Source organism: Salmo salar, chromosome 06 (genome assembly GCF_965601325.2).
Source record: "Salmo salar chromosome 06, fSalSal1, whole genome shotgun sequence".
NCBI classification, from domain to species: domain Eukaryota; kingdom Metazoa; phylum Chordata; class Actinopteri; order Salmoniformes; family Salmonidae; genus Salmo; species Salmo salar.
Window position 1 is genome coordinate 81214308 of NC_138296.1, and position 17526 is coordinate 81231833.

Genomic DNA, 17526 nt, shown 5'->3' on the forward strand with positions numbered 1-17526 from the left:
AATAGTATTATAGCATTTGCTACTCTGGGCTAAATACTAACAGCCATAGCATTACAGCACTACTCAGGGCTGGATACTAAGTTGAGTTAGCATTATGTAACTCCTTGGCTATTCCATAAAACATTGCATTAAACATGCAATGCAAAATGTTCATATAATTGTCAGTTACATGTGCATGTCTCAAGTTTAGAATATTAAATGTGATTTTGAGTACATAACTTAATTAAACTTTAGAACCTATTTGCAGTATGAGAGAGCGATCATGTGGTGTGTGTTCAGTGTATTTACCTTTTAGTCATTTAGCAGACGCTCTTATCCAGAGAGACTACAGCAGCAATTAGGGTTAAGCGCCTTGCTCAAGGGCACATAGGCAGATTTTTCACCTAGTTGGCTTGGGGATTCGAACCAGTGAACTCAGTATATCTGTTGCTGCTGTGCTTTTCTTTTAATCGGGCGCTGTTCACAGTGGTCTGTGTGTGTGTCTGTGTAGGCGTCCCCAGTGGTCCCCTGGGCTTGCAGTTTTCATACCTCGGCCTCATAGAACCCAACTCCCCACTGTGTCTGGCTGTCTCTGGACATGGAAAACTGTCTGCAATATAAACGCTACTCTCAAACCCATGTCCTCATTAATGTACCATATGACATAGACTAGCTACAGATTGTTCATACAGATGGAAATAGATGAATTTGACTATTTTATAAGTTTGTTAGAAAGTGTAATTGAATTGAAAATACTTAATTGACCCCTAAAGGATCTGAAATGATGTTTCCCACATAAAGATAGAATTAATAGATTGTATTTCTATGGTTGTCCACCACTAGCAGACACAGGAATTCAGTACACACATAGGTTGGACCGAAGTGTGATGGACTGAAGTGTGTGCCAATGAGAGTAGCTCCAGTACATTCCATTCATTCGTTTATATAATGGTTACCCTTTGACCTGTCCCTCAGACGGCGTGTTTCCGGGAGGAGCGGGACGTGCTGGTGAACGGGGACAGCCAGTGGATCACCACCCTACACTACGCCTTCCAGGACGACAACTTCCTGGTAAGATCTCCACTAACTTCCCCTCTATTCATATGGGTTTCAATATATGGTATTTCTGCATCCCAAATGGTAACCTATTGCCAATAGGAGTGATCAAAATTATGACCACTGATTTTAAGGGGTGTAAAGGGTTGCTTCCAAATGGCATAGGGCACTGGTCAAAAGTAGTGCAATATATAGGGAAGAGGGTTCCATTTGGGCTGTACACAAGCTGTGAAGAAGCCGGAATGAAATTAATAATATGATGACGGTTGACGGTAAAGGAGGGAGGGATGGATGGTTGACGGTAAAGGAGGGATGGATGGGTGGTTGACGGTAAAGGAGGGATGGATGGGTGGTTGACGGTAGAGGAGGGATGGATGGGTGGTTGACTGTAAAGGAGGGATGGATGGATGGTTGACGGTAGAGGAGGGATGGATGGGTGGTTGACGGTAAAGGAGGGATGGATGGGTGGTTGACGGTAGAGGAGGGATGGATGGGTGGTTGACGGTAAAGGAGGGAGGGATGGATGGTTGACGGTAGAGGAGGGATGGATGGGTGGTTGACGGTAAAGGAGGGAGGGATGGATGGTTGACTGTAAAGGAGGGATGGATGGGTGGTTGACGGTAGAGGAGGGATGGATGGGTGGTTGACGGTAGAGGAGGGATGGATGGGTGGTTGACTGTAAAGGAGGGATGGATGGGTGGTTGACGGTAAAGGAGGGAGGGATGGATGGTTGACTGTAAAGGAGGGATGGATGGATGGTTGACTGTAAAGGAGGGATGGATGGGTGGTTGACGGTAAAGGAGGGATGGATGGATGGTTGACGGTAAAGGAGGGATGGATGGATGGTTGACTGTAAAGGAGGGATGGATGGGTGGTTGACGGTAAAGGAGGGATGGATGGATGGTTGACTGTAAAGGAGGGATGGATGGGTGGTTGACGGTAAAGGAGGGAGGGATGGGTGGTTGACGGTAAAGGAGGGAGGGATGGGTGGTTGACGGTAAAGGAGGGAGGGATGGGTGGTTGACGGTAAAGGAGGGAGGGGTGGGTGGTTGACGGTAAAGGAGGGAGGGATGGGTGGTTGACGGTAAAGGAGGGAGGGATGGGTGGTTGACGGTAAAGGAGGGATGGATGGGTGGTTGACGGTAAAGGAGGGATGGATGGGTGGTTGACGGTAAAGGAGGGATGGATGGGTGGTTGACGGTAAAGGAGGGATGGATGGGTGGTTGACGGTAAAGGAGGGAGGGATGGGTGGTTGACGGTAAAGGAGGGAGGGATGGGTGGTTGACTGTAAAGGAGGGATGGATGGGTGGTTGACGGTAAAGGAGGGAGGGATGGGTGGTTGACGGTAAAGGAGGGATGGATGGGTGGTTGACGGTAAAGGAGGGATGGATGGGTGGTTGACGGTAAAGGAGGGAGGGATGGGTGGTTGACGGTAAAGGAGGGAGGGATGGGTGGTTGACGGTAAAGGAGGGAGGGATGGGTGGTTGACGGTAAAGGAGGGAGGGATGGGTGGTTGACGGTAAAGGAGGGAGGGATGGGTGGTTGACGGTAAAGGAGGGAGGGATGGGTGGTTGACGGTAAAGGAGGGAGGGATGGATGGTTGACTGTAAAGGAGGGATGGATGGGTGGTTGACGGTAAAGGAGGGAGGGATGGGTGGTTGACGGTAAAGGAGGGATGGATGGGTGGTTGACGGTAAAGGAGGGATGGATGGGTGGTTGACGGTAAAGGAGGGATGGATGGGTGGTTGACGGTAAGGGAGGGATGGGTGGTTGACGGTAAAGGAGGGAGGGATGGGTGGTTGACGGTAAAGGAGGGAGGGATGGGTGGTTGACGGTAAAGGAGGGATGGATGGGTGGTTGACGGTAAAGGAGGGAGGGATGGGTGGTTGACGGTAAAGGAGGGAGGGATGGGTGGTTGACGGTAAAGGAGGGAGGGATGGGTGGTTGACGGTAAAGGAGGGAGGGATGGGTGGTTGACGGTAAAGGAGGGAGGGATGGGTGGTTGCCAAAAAATACTAAGACTAAGGAGAAAGAGGGAGGCCTGAAGAAAGTAAAGTTGGAAGATGGAGGGAGGAAGTGGGGGAACACTAGAGGAATACAGAGAATGTTACTTGTACACTATTATACAGTAGTATTATTACTACTACTGTGTCAGAGATTTATTCTCTTCTCCCCTCCTCTCTCCACAGTACCTGGTGATGGATTATTATGTGGGTGGGGACCTTCTCACCCTGCTTAGTAAGTTTGAAGACAGGTTGCCGGAGGACATGGCAAGATTCTACCTGGCTGAGATGGTGCTGGCCATCGACTCAGTGCACCAACTGCATTACGTCCACAGGTGACACACACACACAAACGCGCACACACGTACACGTTAACGAGTATTGTATTAATGACTCAATAGTCCAAGCCACCTGTATGACCACTGAAATAGTTGGTTCCTTTGTGGCTCTAAATAAGTATTCCAAATATTTCCTCCTTAATGAAGCAGAGAGAAGTGTCCCTCCTTAATGAAGCAGAGAGAAGTGTCCCTCCTTAATGAAGCAGAGAGAAGTGTCCCTCCTTAATGAAGCAGAGAGAAGTGTCCCTCCTTAATGAAGCAGAGAGAAGTGTCCCTCCTTAATGAAGCAGAGAGAAGTGTCCCTCCTTAATGAAGCAGAGAGAAGTGTCCCTCCTTAATGAAGCAGAGAGAAGTGTCCCTCCTTAATGAAGCAGAGAGAAGTGTCCCTCCTTAATGAAGCAGAGAGAAGTGTCCCTCCTTAATGAAGCAGAGAGAAGTGTCCCTCCTTAATGAAGCAGAGAGAAGTGTTTCCTTTTTTTTTTTTTTTTTAACTACCGTAATTTCCGGATTATTAAGTGCACCTGAATATAAGCCGCACCCACTGAATAAAAAAAAGATATATATTTTGAACATAAATAAGCCGCACATGTCTATAAGCCGCAGGTGCCTACCAGTACATTGAAACAAATTAACTTTACACAGGCTTTAACGAAACACGGCTTGTAACAAAAATAAATGGGCTTTAACGAAACACGGCTTGTAACAAAAATAAATGGGCTTTAACGAAACATGGCTTGTAACAAAAATAAATGGGCTTTAACGAAACATGGCTTGTAACAAAAAATAAAAAATTAGCAGTAAGCTTTTAGTTGTCTTTTTGCACTGAGTCAATTTCTCACGCTGCTGTTTCCAACATCTTATCGACTCATTAAGACCAAGCTCCCGTGCAGCAACTCTATTTCCTTTTCCAACAGCCAGATCAATCGCCTTCAACTTGAAAGCTGCATCATACGCATTTCTCCGCGTCTTTGCCATGATGAGGGTGACAAAATGACTACCGTAATCAGAATGATGGGAAGTTTGAGAGCGCTCGATTTAATCTAAACAGTAAACAAAAAAGTTGTTTGACCTTAACCCGTTCGGCAATTTCATTGGTCTAATGAAAGCTTCATGCCGCCAAAAAACTGAGCACGTCACAGAATGTGTTTAAAAAAAACTTTAAAAAATTGAAAGCGGGAAAAATCCATATATTAGCCGCGTCATTGTTTAAGCCGCGATGCTCAAAGCCTGGGAAAAAAGTTGCGGCTTATAGTCCGGAATTTACGGTAGGCAAGTCAGTTAAGAACAAATTCTTATTTACAATGACGGCCTACCCCGGCCAAACCCTGATGACGCTGGGCCAATTGTGCGCCACCCTATGGGACTCCCAATCACGGCCGGTTGTGATACAGTCGGGAATCAAACAAGGGTCTATAGTGACGCCTCTACCACTGAGATGCAGTGCCTTAGACGGCTGCACCACTCGGGAGCCCATAACCTTACATACACTACCGGTTAATGGTTTGGACACTCATTCAAGGGTTTTTCTTTATTTTTACTATTTTCTACATTGTAGAATAATAGTGAAGACATCAAAACTATGAAATAACACACATGGACTCATGTAGAAACCAAAAAAGTGTTAAACAAATCAAAATATATCCTTTATTTCAGATTCTTCAAGCCACCCTTTGCCTTGATGACAGCTTTGCACACTCTTGGCATTCTCTCAATCAGCTTCACCTGGAATGCTTTTCCCACTGTCTGGGAGTTCCTACATATGTTGAGCACTTCTGTCTGCTTTTCCTTCATTCTGCTGTCCGACTCATCCCAAACCATCTCAATTGGGTTGAGGTCAGGTGATTGTGGAGGCCAGGTTATCTAATGCAGCACTCCTTCACTCTCCTTCTTATTCAAATAGCCCTTACACAGCCTGGAGGTGTGTTGGGTCATTGTCCTGTTGAAAAAGCCCAAACCAGATGGGAGGGTGTATCGCTGTAGAATGCTGGGGTACCCATGCTGGTTAAGTGTGCCTTGAATTCTAAATAAATCGCTGACAGTGTCACCAGCAAGCACCCCCACACCATAACACATCCACCTCCATGCTTTACGGTGGGAAATACACATGCGGAGATCATCCGTTCACCCACACGCGTCTCACAAAGACATGGAGGTTGGAACCAAAAATCTCCAATTTGGACTCCAGACTAAAGGACAGATTTCCGGTCTAATGTCCATTGCTTGGGATTCTTGGCCCAAACAAATCTCTTCTTATTGTTGGTGTCCTTTAGTAGTGGTTTCTTTGCGGCAATTCGACCATGAAGGCCTGATTCACGCAGTCTCCGCTGAACAGTTGATGTTGAGATGTGTTTGTTACCTGAACTCTGAAGTATTTATTTGGGCTGCAATTTCGGAGGCTGGAAACTCAAATGAACTTATCCTCTGCATCAGAGGTAACTCTGGGTCTTCCATTCCTGTGGCGGTCCTCATGAGACCCAGTTTCATCATAGCACTTGATGGTTTTTGCGATTAAACATGAAGAAACTTTCAAAGTTCTTGAAATTTTACGGATTGTCTGACCTTGATGTCTTAAAGTAATGATGGACTGTCGTTTCTCTTTGCTTATTTGATCTCTTCATGCCATAATATGGACTTGGTCTTTTACCAAATAGGGCTGTCTTCTGTATACCTCCCTACCTTGTCACAACACAACTGATTGGCTCAAACGCATTAAGAAGGGAAGAAATTCTACAAATTAACTTTTAAGAAGGCACACCTGTTAATTGAAATGCATTCCAGGTGACTACCTCATGAAGCTGGTTGAGAGAATGTCAAGAGTGTGCAAAGCTGTCATCAAGGCAAAGGGTGGCTAGTTTGAAGAATCTCAAATATAAAATATATTTTGATTTGTTGAACACTTTTTTTGGTTACTAAATGATTCCATATGTGTTATTTCATAGTTTCATTATTCTACAATGTTGAAAATAGTCAAAATAAAGAAAAACCCTTGAATGAGTAGATGTTATAAAACTTTTAGTGTATGTAAGGTCACATTCACTGGGTTCTATGAAAGAAAATAACTCTAAAAATAAATGTTTTGTGGTGGTCCCCTGACTGACGCCCTGGCTGTGAAGGAGTTTTGTCATAAGGGACGTGACAGCCAATAGGAGAAGGCCTCTGCCTCAAAGGCTGTGTGGTAGGAACCACTCTTCCCTCTGACACACAGGAAGTGGTCACCAGGCCTCATCTACATAATGACAGTGTTGACGCTGAAGAAGCCTCAGATGAACGATTTGAGAGAGAAGGAACCCAGGGGCTAGGGTGTGCCTGGCTGGCCTTATAGTAACATTGATTGTCCCATAGCACAGCAGCAGTATAGACTCAGTGTGGAGATGGGGACCCACTAATTGTATGGTGTTTTACGTGGAGTCGGGGCGGAGGGGCGGCGGTGGTCGTCTCGTTCCCCTTTGAGTCCTTCTGAGACATTTTGGGCTGGTAATGACAGGGTGTATGTATGGGGGTTGTGGTGGGTTCCCCCTCTCGGGAGAGATTGGCACGCTTGGTTTGTGCAGGGTGGAGACATTAAAGAAGGTCCCCTGAGGAGGGTGTGTTCTCTGTGTGTGTGTTTTGGTGTGGGTGTGACTGAAAGGACAATGCATTAACCCTGTAATTTCTCCAATATAAGGCCAATTAGAATAGCTTGAATCAGTGCATATAGGCCACATTTGTGAAGTAAGGAGGGCCTAGTTATAGAAATGGTCTCTGTCAGTCAAGAGGTTCAGTCGTGGAGATGCTTGTGCCGCTGTAAGCATAATGCCTTGTCAGTACCACAAACATAGCTCACTGCTTTATGTTGAAGACAATACCCTGCCAAGGAGAATTAAAGGTTCAATTAACTAAGAAAATAGTGTAGTGGCTGTCCCCTCCTCATTAGGGTGTGTGTGAAGCTGATCAGGGTCAGTGATCTGCATGGCCTCCCCCAGAGACTAACAGACCAACTCAGCATGGCCCAGCTCTGTTAGCAGGGCCCTCATCTGGCCTGTGTGTGTCTCATTGTGTGTGTGTTTGTGTCTCATTGTGTGTGTGTCTCATTGTGTGTGCGTGTTGACATCTATTGATCAGGGCCATGTGTGTGTGTGTGTGTGTGTGTGTGTGTGTGTGTGTGTGTGTGTGTGTGTTATTACTGATCAGAACCATGTGGGCTCCACGGCCCTGTTTCCACCTCCTGATCTAAGAGCCCAATCGCTTTCATCAGACCGACCACTGACCACAGACATCTCTTTACCTGTTAATGTGATCTATCAAAGACCCTGCAGCCACCATGTTAACAGTGGCAGGAACAATGCCCTGTTGTAGAAATGGTCATGAATGGCACCTGAATTAGCAACGGCCAATGGTGAGTATATACGGTATCTGTATGCGTCCAAATAGTGGTGATGAGGTCCCATAGAGCCCTGTGTGTGTGTGTCCTTATCTCGGTCCATGTCTCTGTGAGGAGACACAGTGTGTGTGTTGTCTTGGCGGCCAGATGGCCCTTACAGATGGATGCTGGTGAGGTCTTAAAGGAGATTACCTCCCTCTATTCTCAGCCTTAAGACTTCAGGAGCCCTGCCCTGCCTGGGACAGAGCAGACCAATTAGCCGTGCCCCCAACAGTCACGTCACCGCAGCCCTACTGGAAGGGAGGGAGGAAGAGAGGGAGAGAGGGTGGGAGAGACAGAGAGGGAAGGAGGGAGGGTAGGAGAGGAAGGGTGTCTGTCACAGCAGTAAGATGTGACCTGTTGCCACAAGAAAGGGCAACAAGTGAAGAACAAACACCATTGTAAATACATCCCATATTTATGTTAATTTATTTTCGCTTTTGTACTTTAACTATTTGCACATCGTTACAACACCTTATTAGCCATAATGACATTTCAAATGTCTCTATTCCTTTGGAACTTTTGTGAGTCTGTTTACTGTTCATTTTTTATTCTTTATTTCACTTTGGTTTATCTATTTCACTTGCTTTGGCAGTGTAAACATATGTTTCCCAATAAAGTCCTTTGAATTGAAAAGGGGGGTTGGATAAAGACACGGGTGACAGAGGGAGGTAGAGATGAGGCAAGAGAAAGAGACAGCGGGAGGGGAAGAGGGGTGGTAGCCATGTTCTTTGTTTGATCTCTGCTCAGGGTTTCACTGGGTTTTAATTGGTTTATCTGGAGGAGGAACTCATGACGGCATGCTGGATGACAGGACACACACACACACTCACACTCACACTCACACACACAGGCTAGGGCCAGGTCTGAGCCTATCAGGAAAGTGAGAGGTTAAAAGACTCCCACAGAGGTGTTAAGTAGAGGTTAGCGCAGGTGCACACTGGGAAAAGAGTTTGTTCTGAAGAGAATGCATGTCAGTATTGGGTCAAATCAATTTAGATTGGTCACATACACATATTTAACAGATGTTATTGCGGGTGTAGCGAAGTGTGTGTTATTTGACCATATTCCTAGTTACCTTGCCATGGTTAAATACGGCGTTTCGCGCTTTAAGTTTTGTGCAAATGCTGCCGTCTTTCCATGGTTTCTGGTTTGGGTAGGTTTTAATAGTCACAGTGGGAACACTCACATGGTTGGTGGAGAAGGAACTAAACAGAAATGACTTCATTGTATCATTTTAGCTAGACTTGAGCCGACTGTTAGTAGGTCTACTTTGTAGGGGGTGTCCCGTTGGTCTACCTTTTATCCCATTGACTTGATTCAACATGAAAAGAAAAGCTCCTTCTCTCTTTGTCTCTCGGGTCAAGTCCCAAATGCCACCAGGCGCTATTCCCTATTTCGTGCACTACTTTTGACCAGGCCCTATTGGGCTCTGGTCAAAAGTAGAGCACCATGTAGGGAATAGTGTGTCATTTGGGCCGTTACCTCATTATCCTGCTGTCCAGAGAGAAGCCTTTGTTCTTTGGGTTCAGGGAACCTCCCCTCTCTCCCTTCTCCCCTCCAAATCCTCATGCAGCCAGAGCTTCTGTTTAACTCTGTGTGGCTGCTTATCAGCAGGAGGTACACCCCTACAACCCATCCCTCCCAAGGCAGGGTGTACCCCCATACTCCCCCCTACACCCCATCCCTCCCAAGGCAGGGTGTACCCCCATACTCCCCCCTACACCCCATCCCTCCCAAGGCAGGGTGTACCCCCATACTCCCCCCTACACCCCATCCCTCCCAAGGCAGGGTGTACCCCCATTCTCCCCCCTACACCCCATCCCTCCCAAGGCAGGGTGTACCCCCATACTCCCCCCTACACCCCATCCCTCCCAAGGCAGGGTGTACCCCCATTCTCCCCCCTACACCCCATCCCTCCCAAGGCAGGGTGTACCCCCATTCTCCCCCCTACACCCCATCCCTCCCAAGGCAGGGTGTACCCCCATACTCCCCCCTACACCCCATCCCTCCCAAGGCAGGGTGTACCCCCATTCTCCCCCCTACACCCCATCCCTCCCAAGGCAGGGTGTACCCCCATTCTCCCCCCTACACCCCATCCCTCCCAAGGCAGGGTGTACCCCCATTCTCCCCCCTACACCCCATCCCTCCCAAGGCAGGGTGTACCCCCATACTCCCCCCTACACCCCATCCCTCCCAAGGCAGGGTGTACCCCCATTCTCCCCCCTACACCCCATCCCTCCCAAGGCAGGGTGTACCCCCATACTCCCCCCTACACCCCATCCCTCCCGAGGCAGGGTGTACCCCCATACTCCCCCCTACACCCCATCCCTCCCAAGGCAGGGTGTACCCCCATACCTCCCGAGGCAGGGTGTACCCCCATACTCCCCCCTACACCCCATCCCTCCCGAGGCAGGGTGTACCCCCATACTCCCCCCTACACCCCATCCCTCCCAAGGCAGGGTGTACCCCCATACTCCCCCCTACACCCCATCCCTCCCAAGGCAGGGTGTACCCCCATACTCCCCCCTACACCCCATCCCTCCCAAGGCAGGGTGTACCCCCATACTCCCCCCTACACCCCATCCCTCCCAAGGCAGGGTGTACCCCCATACTCCCCCCTACACCCCATCCCTCCCAAGGCAGGGTGTACCCCCATACTCCCCCCTACACCCCATCCCTCCCAAGGCAGGGTGTACCCCCATACCTCCCGAGGCAGGGTGTACCCCCATACTCCCCCCTACACCCCATCCCTCCCGAGGCAGGGTGTACCCCCATACTCCCCCCTACACCCCATCCCTCCCAAGGCAGGGTGTACCCCCATACTCCCCCCTACACCCCATCCCTCCCAAGGCAGGGTGTACCCCCATACTCCCCCCTACAACCCATCCCTCCCAAGGCAGGGTGTACCCCCATACTCCCCCCTACACCCCATCCCTCCCAAGGCAGGGTGTACCCCCATACTCCCCCCTACACCCCATCCCTCCCAAGGCAGGGTGTACCCCCATACTCCCCCCTACACCCCATCCCTCCCAAGGCAGGGTGTACCCCCATAGTCCCCCCTACACCCCATCCCTCCCAACTAGAGTCCCCTCACCACTTCCATCAGGCACTGCTCTGACTCCCCCACGCTTCTAAACCAAACCCTTATAAATGGGAAAGATGGGCAGTCTAAAAATATAACTTTAATAGGAAGCTGATTCAGTGGTAAATATGATCATCAGGCACTGTCTAAATGTGTAACTTTAATAGGAAGCTGATTCAGTTAGAAGCTGCTATAAAGTAGGAGCAGGCCCTTCATGTGATGTTGACTGTTAACAGTTGAGGAAGGACCTGTCAATAGCTTCTACAGTGCTTTTATGTGCTGCTCTGTACTGAAGATGAACATTCATAGAACATGTGGAGTCATTTGAGTTTGTTAGAGATGCTGGGTATCAGAGAATGTCTGTCTGTGTGTATGGTCTTGGGCGGCAGGTAGCCTAGTGGTTAGAGCGTTGGGCCAGTAACTGAAAGGTTGCTGGATCGAATCCCCCGAGCTGACAAGGTAAAGATCTGTCGTTCCCCCTGTAGGCCGTCATTGTAAATAAGAATTTGTTCTTAACTGACTTGCCTAGTTAAATAAGGGTAAAAAAATATATACAGTGGCAAGAAAAAGTATGTGAACCCTTTGGAATTACCTGGATTTCTACATAAATTGGTCGTCAAATTTGATCTGATCTTCATCTAAGTCACAACAATAGACAAACATAGTGTGCTTAAACTATATTAAATACATCATTTAAACATTCACAGTGTAGGTTGGAAAAAGTAGGTGAACCCCTAGGCTAATGACATCTTCCAATGCTAATTGGAGTCAGGAGTCAGCTAACCTGGATTCCAACCAATGAGACGAGATTGGAGATTTTGGTTAGTGCTGCCTTGCCCTATTAAAAACACTCACAAAATTTGAATTTGCTATTCACAAGAAGCATTGCCTGATGTGAACCATGCCTCGAACAAAAGAAATCTCAGAAGACCTAAGATAAAGAGTTGTTGACTTGCATAAAGCTGGAAAGGGTTACAAAAGTATCTCTAAAAGCCTTGATGTACATCAGTCCACGGTAAGACAAATTGTCTATAAATGGAGAAAGTTAAGCGCTGTTGCTACTCTCCCTAGGAGTGGCCGTCCTGTAAAGATGCCTGCAAGAGCACAGCGCAGAATGCTCAATGAGGTTAAGAAGAATCCTGAAGTGCCAGCTAAAGACTTACAGAAATCTCTGGAACATGCTAACATCTCTGTTGACGAGTGTACAATATGTAAAACACTAAACAAGAATGGTGTTCATGGGAGGACATCATGGAAGAAGCCATTGCTGTCCAAAAAAAAACATTTCTCCACGTCTGAAGTTTGCAAAAGAGCACATGGCTACTGGCAAAATATTATATGAACAGATGAAACTACAGTGGAGTTGTTTGGAAGGAACACACAACAGTGTGGAGAAAAAAAGGCACAGCACACCAACATCAAAACCTCATCCCAACTGTAAAGTATGGTGGAGAGAGCATCATGGTTTGCGGCTGCTTTGATGCCTCAGGGCCTGGACAGCTTGCGATCATCGGCGGAAAAATGAATTCCAAAGTTTATCAAGACATTTTGCAGGAGAATGTTAGGCTATCTGTCTGTCAATTGAAGCTCAACAGAAGTTTGATGCAACAGGACAACGACCCAAAACACAGAAGTAAATCAATAACAGAATGGCTTCAACAGAAGAAAATATGCCTTCAGGAGTGGCCCAGTCAGAGTCCTGACCTCAACCCGATTTGAGATGCTGTGGCATGACCTCAAGAGAGCAGTTCACACCAGACATCCCAAGAATATTGCTGAACTGAAACAGTTTTGTAAAATTCCTCCCGACCGTTGTGCAGGTCTGATCCGCAACTACAGAAAACATTTGTTTGAGGTTATTGCTGCCAAAGGAGGGTCAACCACTTATTAAAACCAAGGGTTCACATACTTTTTCCACCCTGCATTGTGAATGTTTACACGGTGTGTTCAATAAAGACATGAAAATGTATAATTGTTTGTGTTATTAGTTTAAGCAGACTGTCTATTGTTGTGAATTAGATGAAGATCAGATTTTATGACCAATTTATGCAGAAATCCAGGTATTTCCAAAGGGTTCACATACTTTTTGTGTGTGTGTGTATATAGGTCTTGAAATATATATTTGAAGACCTCACAAGGATAGTAAAACAAGGAAAAATGCTTTTTTTTTTTAGGCATAGCGTTTAGGGTTAGGTTAAGGTTAGGCATAGAGGTTAGGGTTAGAATTAGGGTTAGGTTTAGGGTTACAATAGGGGCTAGGAGTTTTTATTTTATTTATTTATTTAACCTTTATTTAACTAGGCAAGTCACTTAAGAACAAATTCTTATTTACAATGACGGCCTACCAAAAGGCAAAAGGCCTCCTGCAGGGACAGGGGCTGGGATTAAAAAAATAAATACAATATAAATATAGGACAAAACACACATCACAACAAGAGAGACACTACATAAAGAGAGACAACATAGCAAGGCAGCAACACATGACAACACAGCGTTTGTGTGTACTTACTCGGTTTGATTTGGCAGTGCCTTTGCATCACAACTCATAGTACAGTGGTGTGTAAAATCCTGTCACAGAAACTACGCCGCTATGAGACGATGCAGCATTTGATGTGTGTTTGTGTCACTGGGGTTTGTCTCAGCAACCCTGGTATTTATTTGTGTATCGACCATGTGTTGATAAGGCCTGTGGTTATTTATTTTTTTAGATGGCAGATCTAAAAACGACTCCACCATCATTAAGTTTGCTGATGACAGAACAGGCCTGATTACCGACAACGATGAGACAGCATGTAGGAAGGAGGTCAGAGACCTAACATGGTCCATGCGTCCTCAGATCCTCAAAAGGTTTTACAGCTGCACCATCGAGAGCATCCTGATGGGTTGCATCACTGCCTGGTATGGCAACTGCTCGGCCTCTGACCGCAAGGCACTACAGAGCATAGTGCATACGGTCCAGTACATCACTGGGACCAAGCTTCCTGCCATCCAGGATCTCTATACCAGGCGGTGTCAGAGGAAGGCCCTAAAAATTGTCAGACTCCAGCCACTCTAGTCATAGACTGTTCTCACTGCTACCGTACGGCAAGCAGTACCAGAGCGCTAAGTCTAGGTCCAAGAGGCTTCTAAACAGCTTCTACCCCCAAGTCCTAAGACTCCTGAACAGCTAATCAAATGGCTACACAGACTATTTGCATTGCTACAAAGGGTGGGTCAAAATCAAAAGTAACAGTCAGTATCTGGTGTGGCCGCCAGCTGCATTAAGTACTGCAGTGCATCTCCTCATGGACTGCACCAGATTTACCAGTTCTTGCTGTGAGATGTTACCCCACTCTTCCACCAAGGCACCTGCAAGTTCCTGGACATTTCTGGGGGGAATGGCCCCAGCCCTCACCCTCCGATCCAACAGGTCCCTGACGTGCTCAATGGGATTGAGATCCTAGCTCTTCGCTGGCCATGGCAGAACACTGACATTCCTGTCTTGCAGGAAATCACACACAGAACGAGCAGTATGGTTGGTGGCATTGTCATGCTGGAGGGTCATGTCAGGATGAGCCTGCAGGAAGGGTACCACATGAGGGAGGAGGATGTCTTCCCTGTAACGCACAGTGTTGAGATTGCCTGCAATGACAACAAGCTCAGTCCGATGATGCTGTGACACACCGCCCCAGACCATGACGGACCCTCCACATCCAAATCAATCCCGCTCCAGAGTACAGGCCTCGGTGTAACCCTCATTCCTTCGATGATAAACATGAATCCGACCATCACCCCTGTTGAGACAAAACCGCGACTCGTCAGCGAAGAGCACTTTTTGCCAGTCCTGTCTGGTCCAGCGACGGTGGGTTTGTGCCCATAGGCGACGTTGCTGCCGGTGATGTCTGGTGAGGACCTGCCTTACAACAGGCCTACAAGCCCTCAGTCCAGGCTCTCTAAGCCTATTGCGGATGTGATGTTCGGATGTACCGAACTTGTTACACGTGGTCTGCCACTGCAAGGACAATCAGCTGTCCATCCTGTCTCCCTGTAGCGCTGTCTTAGGCTTCTTACAGTACAGACATTGCAATTTATTTCTCTGGCCACATCTGCAGTCCTCATGCCTCCTTGCAGCATGCCTAAGGCACATTCGCGCAGATGAGCAGGTACCCTGGGAATCTTTCTTTTGGTGTTTTTCAGAGTCAGTAGAAAGGCCTCTTTAGTGTCCTAAGTTTACATCACTGTGACCTTAATTGCCTATGGTCTGTAAGCTGTTAGTGTCTTAATGACCGTTCCACAGGTACATGTTCATTCATTGTTTATGGTTCATTGAACAAGAATGGGAAACAGTGTTTAAACCCTTTACAATGAATATCTGGGAAGCTATTAGGATTTTTACGAATTATCTTTGAAAGACAGGGTCCTGAAAAAGGGACGTTTCTTTTTTTGCTGAGTTTAGTCTCTCCATGAGGAGATGCACTGCAGTACTTAATGCAGCTGGTGGTCACACCAGATACTGACTGTTACTGAGTTTATATATACTGAGTTTCTATATACATGGGCAGAACGACAGATTTGTACCTTGTCGGCTTGGGGATTTGATCCAGCAACCTTTCGGTTACCGGCCCAATGCTCTAACCACTAGGCTACCTGCCGCCCCATGTCTTTTAAAAAATATATATATTTTCCTTTATTATTTTCCCCTAACCCTACCACGCCTCCCCTAATTGGAGTAAACTAATGGACGACAACACTTAGGCTTCTACTTCCAGCTTATACAGTACACACTATACACATTTTAGAGACACAATATATTTTACAATAGTTATCTTTTGTTTGTTTTTAATCCCGTCCTTCAGCTACCATGTAATGTCAAGTGTATAATATATCGTTGTGTATTGATGATTTATTGTTGCTATACTGTTAGTGTATTGTTACTATACTGTTAGTGTATTGATGTATTAACTGTTAGTGCATTGTTACTATACTGTTAGTGTATTGATGTATTCATGTATTGTTACTATACGGTTAGTGTATTGTTACTATACTGTTAGTGTATTGATGATGTATTGTTACTATACTGTTAGTGTATTGATGTATTAACTGTTAGTGCATTGTTACTATACTGTTAGTGTATTGATGTATTCATGTATTGTTACTATACGGTTAGTGTATTGTTACTTTACTGTTAGTGTATTGATGTATTGTTACTATACTGTTAGTGTATTGATGTATTGTTACTATACTGTTAGTGTATTGATGATGTATTGTTACTATACTGTTAGTGTATTGATGTATTAACTGTTAGTGCATTGTTACTATACTGTTAGTGTATTGATGTATTCATGTATTGTTACTATACGGTTAGTGTATTGTTACTATACTGTTAGTGTATTGATGATGTATTGTTACTATACTGCTGGTGTATTGATGTATTAACTGTTAGTGCATTGTTACTATACTGTTAGTGTATTGATGTATTCATGTATTGTTACTATACGGTTAGTGTATTGTTACTTTACTGTTAGTGTAATGTTAGTGTATTGATGTATTGTTACTATACTGTTAGTGTATTGATGTATTGTTACTATACGGTTAGTGTATTGATGTATTGTTACTGGGGCGGCAAGGAGCCTAGTGGTTAGAGCGTTGGGCCAGTAACTGAAAGGTTGCTGGATCGAATCCCCGAGTTGACAAGGTAAAAATCTGTCGTTCTGCCCCTGAACAAGGCAGTAGGCCGTTTTTGTAAATAAGAATTTGTTCTTAACTGACTTGCCTCGTTAAATAAAGGTTACACTGTTAGTGTATTGATGATGTATTGTTACTATACTGTTAGTGTATTGTTACTATACTGTTAGTGTATTGATGATGTATTGTTACTGTACTGTTAGTGTTTTGATGATGTCCTTTAGTGTGTTGTATTGTTACTGTACTGTTACTATTAGTGCAGTATTGTTACTGTACTGTTAGTGTATTGTTAGTGTATTGATGGGTTGTTACTATACTGTTAGTATATTGTTACTATACTGTACTATGTATCAATAGTGTAGAGATATGGAGACTAGTGAAGACAAGGGCTTGACATTGTCTGCATTAAGTGAGATGTAATATCAGAATAGTGGTCGGGACAGGGTCAGGGGGGGCTGGTCGGGACAGGGTCAGGGGGGGCTGGTCGGGACAGGGTCAGGGGGGGCTGGTCGGGACAGGGGTAGGGGGGGCTGGTCGGGACAGGGACAGGGTGTTCTGGTCGGGACAGGGTCAGGGGGGGCTGGTCGGGACAGGGTCGGGGGGGCTGGTCGGGACAGGATAACCAAGCCTCTGTCTGCCTTGTGGGGGGTAACCTTGTGAGGGGTCTGCCCCATTGGCAGTAGAGGCTGCAAGGGCAATGAACTGCCCAAATTAACACAAGACTTCATGAGGGGAGACTAAAGGCATCCAGGAGCAAACAAACTCTCTCTCTCTCGCTCCCTCTCTCGCTCCCTCTCTCGCTCCCTCTCTCGCTCCCTCTCGCCCTCTCTAGCGCTCTCTCTAGAAGCAAAATCTACTTTTCGCTCTCTCTCACCAAACACTAGTGTTGCGTTAAAGTTGTTTTGCTCTCTTTCATTCTCTCTCCCTCCCTGTCTCCCCCTCTGAGATGTGTTTTTCATTTTATTCCACTCCCCCTCTCTCCCTCTTCCTCCATTCCTAGTT

At 46.4% G+C, this 17526-nt stretch overlaps 1 protein-coding gene across 9 annotated transcripts in view; it reads left to right on the forward strand.

Annotated features, from left to right (window-relative positions):
- The window catches only part of LOC106608118 (serine/threonine-protein kinase MRCK alpha), a 117574-nt gene that overhangs the window by 46536 nt on the left and 53512 nt on the right, over positions 1 to 17526 (forward strand). For all 9 annotated transcript variants that reach the window (XM_014205845.3, XM_045721030.2, XM_045721031.2 and 6 more), the window contains 2 exons: positions 955 to 1050; positions 3225 to 3373. In XM_014205845.3, coding sequence (XP_014061320.2) covers positions 955 to 1050; positions 3225 to 3373 — 245 coding nt within the window. The remainder of the gene's footprint in view (positions 1 to 954; positions 1051 to 3224; positions 3374 to 17526) is intronic.